This window comes from Bombus bifarius, unplaced genomic scaffold (assembly GCF_011952205.1).
Source record: "Bombus bifarius isolate JDL3187 unplaced genomic scaffold, Bbif_JDL3187 scf7180000008190, whole genome shotgun sequence".
Lineage (NCBI taxonomy): Eukaryota > Metazoa > Arthropoda > Insecta > Hymenoptera > Apidae > Bombus > Bombus bifarius.
The window spans coordinates 160,184-168,749 of NW_022884499.1; the positions used below are offsets into that span (position 1 = coordinate 160,184).

The 8,566-nt window shown below is 31.4% G+C and overlaps 2 protein-coding genes across 3 annotated transcripts; one reads left to right on the top strand and one right to left on the bottom strand.

Moving 5' to 3' along the window:
• Window positions 1-132: 132 nt before the first annotated feature.
• Window positions 133-3,660, top strand: LOC117209670 (kelch-like protein 5). Of its 2 annotated transcripts, XM_033451921.1 has the most exons (10): window positions 133-293; window positions 491-1,018; window positions 1,177-1,338; window positions 1,423-1,736; window positions 1,841-1,936; window positions 2,009-2,198; window positions 2,260-2,647; window positions 2,720-2,932; window positions 3,038-3,209; window positions 3,291-3,368. In XM_033451921.1, the coding sequence occupies exons 2-10, from the start codon at window positions 790-792 to the stop codon at window positions 3,366-3,368; spliced, it is 1,842 nt and encodes a 613-aa protein (XP_033307812.1). In that variant the 5' UTR covers window positions 133-293; window positions 491-789. The 2 variants fall into 2 exon arrangements, with proteins under 2 accessions (XP_033307812.1, XP_033307811.1); XM_033451920.1 differs by lacking the exon at window positions 133-293 and having other exon boundaries at window positions 790-1,018; window positions 3,291-3,660.
• A 128-nt stretch (window positions 3,661-3,788) lies between these two features.
• On the bottom strand, window positions 3,789-6,084 carry LOC117209671 (protein phosphatase methylesterase 1). The gene is made up of 9 exons (XM_033451922.1): window positions 6,066-6,084; window positions 5,742-5,990; window positions 5,386-5,578; window positions 5,215-5,324; window positions 4,906-5,139; window positions 4,604-4,669; window positions 4,198-4,520; window positions 3,989-4,121; window positions 3,789-3,848 (listed from the first exon to the last, which is right to left on the bottom strand). The coding sequence occupies exons 2-9, from the start codon at window positions 5,813-5,815 to the stop codon at window positions 3,830-3,832; spliced, it is 1,152 nt and encodes a 383-aa protein (XP_033307813.1). The 5' UTR covers window positions 5,816-5,990; window positions 6,066-6,084; the 3' UTR covers window positions 3,789-3,829.
• Window positions 6,085-8,566: the final 2,482 nt, after the last annotated feature.

Here is an 8,566-nt window from a genome sequence, read left to right on the forward strand (position 1 = left end):
TATTTATAATATACTACAAAATACAATAAAATTATAATTTTTTGAACACTCTATATCTTTCTTTATTTTCTCCTATGTTATGTTAACTACGATTGAATAATATGAAATTATTCACATTTTTAATGAGTCATACAAATGCAATGTATACTTTCAAATATTGTGCACACAGTAAAATATCGAAACTATATAACCTAGAATTGATGCATAACATTTATCTGAATCATTCACCTTATCAGAAACATTATTAGTGACATGAAATACATATCAATTCATTAGTGTCAAGAAATTCAAAAGTTGATAAATTTGAATTTATAAATTAATACGTTAACATATTTTTTCAATATATGTTTTATTACAAAAAGAATGCTGTTGCTTTTAGCTTTCACGATAGTTTGTCCTCTAATACATGAAATATGATTTTAGTCATCCACAAATACGTAAATGTATAGTTTTACTGGAACTTTCACCATAAATAGCTCATTTATTGCAGTTTCAAAGTGTCATTGATTTTTTTGTCTCAATTCATCCTATATTGAACTCTGGTAAATGGAGTGCACTGACCCAAGAAACGAACAGAGCTGGTCACTGACCGTACCTAAACCGATTCACTGTTTACATCCAGTTTTAAATTTCGAACTGTCAAGGTGAAGCGTGGTGATCTGTTATTGTCAAGCTTGAGTGCATAAGAAAGCATCAATCGCATGAAAATTAAAGAAATTCCACGAAATAAGTGCCTTGAGGAAATCAAACGTGTTTGTATAAAAGTAATTAAAATCATTTTCCACAAAAATGTCAAGAATAAGCCATACCGGAGCAGGATCGAACAAAGTCGAGCTTGAATTCCTGTTCTCAAACAAAGAAGGATCTGCTAGTGAACATAGTATCTCAAGCATGGTATCTAGTATTTCTGCATCACAAGATGAAAATTTTCGCGTGTCAAAGCACGCAGAAAATAGTTTTAAAGTTATGGAAAAATATTTACATGAACAACAATTGACAGATGTCATATTAATTGCAGGTAAGATTCCTTTGTCTTCAAATGTTTGTCTCTCAGCAATGAGTCATTTGATTCTGAATTGATACAAAGGATTTGTAATTATTTATTTGTGATTATAACATAATATATATATATATTATATTATTATATATTATTATACAGTATTATTCTTAATTCAGGAAAAAAACGTTTCCCTGCACATCGTTTAGTACTTAGTGCAAGTTCAGAATATTTTGCTGCCATGTTTACTAGTTCTCTGAGAGAATCTACACAAAATGAAGTTGAGCTAACGGGTGTTGATGGGGATGCATTATGGACCTTAGTTTGTTATTGTTACACAGGTATAATAATTTGTATAAAAGGTTTTAAATAAATGTGAATAACTGTGAATATCAGAAAATTTAATTTTATGTTTTTGAACACAGGTTGCATAGAATTAAGAGAAGATAGTATAGAAACTCTTTTAGCAACAGCGTGTTTGCTACAATTGAATCCAGTTGTTAAGGCTTGTTGTCAATTTCTCAGGAAACAACTTCATCCAAGTAATTGCTTAGGGATAAGGATGTTTGCCGATACACAGGGTTGTTTAGATTTATTAGATCATGCCAACGCATATACAACTAAACATTTTATGGAAGTTACAAAAAATCAAGAATTTTTATTATTATCTGCCATTGAAGTTGCCAAACTTTTAGAATCTGAAGATCTGAATGTTCCTTCAGAAGAAATTATTTTTCATGTAAGATTTTATAACATCTATATATAGAACTAAACTATATATAGAAAGAATATTAAGAAATTTAATTTAATTTTTAATGATTATTTTTAATATTAATACTTTAGGCTCTTATGACATGGTTAGAATATGATTCAGAAAGTAGACGAAAGGATGCAAGCAAGTTATTAAGCCTCGTGAAGTTGCCCCTATTGTCTCCTGCAGTAAGTTAAACATTTTTCCATATTTAAATAAATATTACAATATTAGTGTAAACTTAATATGTATTCATACAGTTTATAGCAGACAATATTGAAAGCAATGAAATGTTCAAAGATCAAAGATTGGCACAGGAATTAGTTATGGAAGCATTGAAATATCATCTTTTACCTGAACGTAGACCATTACTTCAGTCAGGACGTACAAAACCCAGGAAAGCCACAGTGGGTCATATGTTAGCTGTTGGAGGAATGGATGCTAATAAGGGTAAATGAATTGGCAAAATTACAAAACGGATATTTAATTAATTTACCATTATTTCTGTTAGGTGCTACTTCTATAGATGCATTTTCTTTACGTGATAATGCTTGGAAATCGATTGCTACAATGAGTGGTAGAAGACTTCAATTTGGTGCTGTTGTCGTTGATAAAAAATTAATAGTTGCTGGTGGAAGGGATGGATTGAAAACATTAAATACGGTGGAATGTTTTGATTTTTCAACATTTACTTGGAGTACACTATCACCTATGAATATGCATAGGCATGGATTGGGGGTAGCTGTGTTAGGTGGACCTTTATATGCAGTTGGTGGTCATGATGGTTGGAGTTTCCTTGATACTGTAGAAAGATGGGATCCAGCTACACGTCAATGGAGTTCAGTTTCTGCTATGTCTATACAAAGATCTACAGTTGGTGTTGCTGTATTAAATGATAAGTGAGTTTCTAAATAATCTGGTATGTAAGTGATCATATCGTTATATTATATACCCTACATGTATATGTTCAGATTATATGCTGTAGGTGGAAGGGATATCAGTTCATGTTTAAATACTGTGGAATGTTATGATCCCCATACAAATAAATGGACACCATGTGCACCAATGTCAAAACGACGAGGTGGTGTGGGCGTTGGTGTTGTAAACGGATGTCTTTATGCGTTAGGTGGTCATGATGCACCTTCTAGTAATCCTAATGCTAGCAGATTTGATTGTGTTGAAAGGTATATATATATATATGTATAAGGGATATAAAGAATTTATTATACTATAAAAAATAATGTACTTATAAGTATTAGTGATTAATACATAAATGTTATGATTATTAGATATGATCCTAAAACAGATACATGGACTATGGTAGCACCAATGAGTGTGCCCAGAGATGCAGTTGGTGTTTGTGTGCTTGGTGATAGACTTATGGCTGTAGGGGGTTATGATGGTCAACAATATCTTACGCTTGTTGAAGCATATGACCCACATCTTAATGAATGGGAACCAGTGAGTATATGCCGAATATTATTCATTCGTTAAATGTTTAGGCATATTTCACAGATATTTATATTACTAAAATATTTTAAGGTTGCTCCCTTAAATGCTGGTCGTGCAGGAGTTCCGTGTGTTGTTATAAAAAATTTAACTAGTTTCGGATTTGATTAATAGTAAAATACTGCATGTGCACAACTACGAAATATTGAAAGCACATTGAAGTATTTTAATTGAAAATTTTAAATCGAAGGATGAATTTGTAAATGTTACTATATTATAAAAGTAGCATTATTTTGTCTATAAATGCATGTTCAACAGCATGGTATTTCAAAACAGATAATGTAACGTTTGTACTGTATTTGATACGTTTCGTGTACTATCGTCAATTTTTATATATTTATACCTACGTCTTTTGTATAAATATATTCAAATTTATTTTTAACAAATATATCTTTTATGTCGAACAAATTTATTTTTCTTGTCGAGAAAATGTTTTTATTTACACATGTATTCATATATATTTTGTGAACATATCTTTTTTAAATAAATAAAATGCTCATTTTAACTAATTCATTGAATTTTTTGCCATCATATTACTTGACAAAGGGTCCATTGTATCATTTCATAGAATCCTAACAAGCAGGAAATGTTCTGGAACATATACAAAATATAATAAACCCATATGAAATATTATATATTTTAATATTATAATATATTATAATATTATATTATTATAATATTACGCATATTATAATATTACGTTCTGCTAATTGTTTATAAATTAAATTTACCGTGGGAAATCTGATACTGATTCAGCAAATTTATGTCTAACCATAAAAGTAGCAATTGCTTCTGCTACTTTATCTGGAACATCTTCATGTACCGCGTGTCCACAAGCTGGTAATACTTGCATTTGAAATTTACCTTATGTATCAAGAAAATTTAGTTTTAATACATTTCATAAATATTCGATACAAATTTGAACTTTAATAAATTATACCTTGCATTTGACCAACAGTAAGTTCTCTGTCTAATCTATCAACGCCAGCTAGCAATAGTACCTTTGGAACTGGTACATTTAAGAATGCTGTTGATAAACCCTTAAACCATCCAAACCAATGTTGTTCAGTTCGGGATAGATCTATCCTCCAAACATATTTTTTAGTAGCAGTAGTGCTAGTTGGAGCAGGTGGTGGTGGCATATTTACTGGTTCTTCTTCTTGAATAATATCCTCTCGCGAAATCGTAGGCTCTGAATTACACTCGCATGACGATTGTGATAATGAATCGATATCATGGGTGGCTAACTTATTAGTTTCAGTGCTATAGCAATACAAATTGTAACATGAGAAACCAGTAAAAACACAACTGTGATACCTGAATATATTATGCATACAGGTACTAACTTTGTTATTTGTCCAGGAACTGAAACCTTAGCTGATTGTATGTTACGGATTTGGCCACTTCGTACACTAAAATGTGGATAATTAGACATTCTTCTATAATCTCGTTTTTGATTATACAACACAAATATGTAATATACATTAAAGAAGTAAATAACATTTTAGTTTGTACAGGATCAGCCAAAAATGTGCCTTCCTTCTGAAAAATTTGCTTAGAATAGCAAGTTTTGATAACTAATAAGAACTACATGAAAGACACACAAAGATTTAGTTATTTTATGTTTATAAAGTTTAAAAATACTAACCACCATTCTATAGCTTGAGAAATAGAACCAAAACTGGATGGTCGAGATCTTAAAAAGCTTTGCATAGATGCTAATGCATCCATAGCTGTTCCCTCAACAACATCGATAACCCCTAATCCACACAAATTTGATATTAATGATGCAGCTCTAACAGCTACTGCACCACCCATACTATGGCCCACTAGGATTACGGGATCATTTTCTGTTGTTGCTTTCACAATTGCTGCAACATCCCTAGTAGATAAACCAATCAAAATGTAGATATATATATATAATTTATATTCGTAATTGACTAAAAATTTTACTCACTCTGCTAAGGTATCAGAAGATAAATCTTCTTCATTTGATGTTTGAGTATCTCCATGACCTCTGAGGTCAACTGCCATAACTTTGCATACTACCATAGTCATAAGTGATTTCTGAAACATATACAATATCCAAATTATTCTGTATTTTATACATTTAATAATTAATACCTACAGTGAATTCTGCCCATGTTAACGCACTGTAACCACCTCCATGTAACAATACTAACGTCGGACCCTCTGTACCCTTAGTATATATATGAAATGTGTCATTTCCTATTTTTACATCCTGAGAATGATCGAAATATGGGATCCATTGAACTGGGTCGTAATCTCTCTTACGTTGAAACCCTTTTGATTTGCTAACCCTGTTGATAATGAAAATTAAAATACACAAACTACAGTAACAATGAAATTTAAGATCTTCTATTAAATCCATGTTAGAAACTATTTTAAAGTACTATTACGAGGAAATTAATTTTGATAAGATTTTATTTAACATCTCAAATTTACGTTAGTCAACAATCTAACCTAGAGCCAATTCCAAAATTGACACTTGATGGTGGTAATTTCGATTTCAGAATCGACTTTTGGAGGGAAGACATATTAATATTCAATATATCCTAGTCCAGTATAATTCCTTTGTTTCTGTAGTAATACTGTTTGTAATCACAATTATGTTCAGTAGTTTTGTAAATACATCACAAACTGTATTATCGTTGTATTTTTCACGATTAACGGAATGCCAAAACTCCTCTGACAGCTTTAGGTTGTTACTACCTGAAATCAGTATTTCTACATAGAGAGAGCGCCTCGATGAATTTATTGCTATCATACCGTCTCTTTCTTTCTTACCGATATTCTTGGGCAAAGTTATCTTGTGTCGATATACGTATGTGTATGTACGGACGAGGTAATATCATTGACTAAGAATAGAATAGACGTGACACGCAATGATTTTTTGTGTACTACGTTTTGGGGGTCACCTAACCCCTTTACCATTTATGTGTCATACGACGTTATCGATTCAGTATAGAACTGGTTTCAATTAAAACTGCAGTCTTGTATGAAATTATAAATAAAATATAGAACAGGATATCCTATAACCGCAACGAAGTATAGAACTCTATCCTCCTACAATATTTCAGAAAGCATTACACGCTATCAAAATAACAAATAACTTTACAATGATAGTTAAATGATTCGTTTAATTAATTTCAAGTGAAATCGTAATTTAATATATCTGAAGCATAAAAATGAATTTTCTAATCTCTCCTATCTTCATCTTCGTATTCTCCTATTAATTATTAATTATATATTATCAAATAGTTTGACTTACAATCAGAAACTTGCAAGACAATTTATTGATAACTCAGGCGGACAAATTACGCTCAATGGAACAAGCAAAAGACCAACGAAAAGAGCAAAAGTTCACAAAAATCTTACTTCTATGGATAAATTCATAATATATCAATCAAATATTCTGTCTTCACAAATACATATACCAAAACTAAGGTTTAAAACAAACGACGCGACTTAAAAATAAAACTAAACAATAATGTTTAAAACTAACGATGCAAACTAAAACTAAGACTTGAAAGTAAGGCTTAAAACTAGGGTCTAAAACTAACAATAAGACCATCATCACCATCCTTCGCCGTCCTTAGCCATCCAGTAATAAGGATTGAAATTAATTTAATCTAGATCTTAGAACTAAAATCTACTTAAATTAAAGTATACTAGATCGCAGCTCTATTGGCAGCCTTTCGTATCAAAGGGCGAAATTTAAAAAATGAAATTATAAATACTCTATTAAATCAATTGTTCTATTTAATAATATAATATTTAAAAGAATTGGATAAAGGAGCTTTTAGCTTTTTACTCTAAGTTAGACAATATATTTTTGTAGAATAAGTGCGCACAATGGACTTAGTCTAGATACATATGTTTATTTTAAAATTAATTAAAATTAAAACACACACTGTCACGTCCCGCGCCCCGCACGATCCGTAGCGCGAAAGTAAAATTGGTAATTTCTTTCAAATCAAGGTAATTTAAAACGTTTATTTGAAACCGTGTTTACAGTACTTGAAGCGAAAGGCAGTTAAAGCCGCTATAAGCTATATCTTGCGAAAACTTATCTAACTATGTTTTTATATTTATCTAATTATGTTTTTATAACGATATTAAGACAATTTAAGTTGTAAACAAAGTCGGCAGTTGAACAAACGTTGGGGATCTTCCCAAACATTTTCAGAAGAAAGACCTTTTTTCATCTCCGATAGATATAAATAAATGTAGCGACTTAGAGAACTCAGTATATTAATTACCGTTCGTCAACCGAATAATTACCATTGTCTATCGAAGAGTTACTTATCATCTTGTCTATCGAAGAATCATCATTTTGTCAATCGAAGAATTTTATATCAGTCTGTCAGTCAATTGTCAATATCGAAATCGAGTAAGATTTGAATAAATCATTACATATTGTTAATTTACTTTCGAACAACTTTAATCCTCTCCCATGCCAGTATTCTCGCACATAGCAGGTTAGCCGAAAGTGGAGCTTATTGCCAGTTGCATTAAATGTCAGTTAACGCTACCGAACGCGGCAACGCGGTTTATAATTTTCTAATTGTAAGGTATATCTAACTAAACGCCCGCATACCACGGCATCTCATGATGAATTATTAGTCCAATCTAGATCATCAAAAGACTCCGAAAAGAATTTTGGATAATCTAGACTAGATTATAGGTTGCGTAGTTTGGTATCGTTTTTCAAAGATGAATCGATTGGCATAAAAATAATGTAAAAATTAATCTTTGGAGAACAGTATCAATTACCAGGTCTCATCACGAGGAGGTGACTAAGTATGATATCTGCCAATAATTTCTACAACATTACACATAAATCTCAACATTCAAGCCGTTAACAAGAATATTGAGTTCTGACTCTATTCCATGAGTCTACGTAAAAAGATAGATATTTCTTAGCCCAAAATGCGCAACATTCATCTCTCAGGCAGCGCTTACATAAATCTTTATAAATTAGAAGGAAAGCACGCGCCACATAACATTCATCTTCCACACAATGATTACACCGATCATTACAAACATCGTACAATAATTCGTAACCCTGACAGCATTCAGTATCAAAAATATATGTGTCTAATTTGGAACTAATATCGAAAATTATTACTTATTGAAGAGTATACGGGTGTGATAGAACTCATGAGAGTTAAGCTAGTATGTTAATTCAAATAATCATATAATTCATCGCCGAAGGAACTAAACCATGTGACATATTAATTATAGCACGCATAAATGTATAACGAGACCCCGTTGCCTTCGATTTG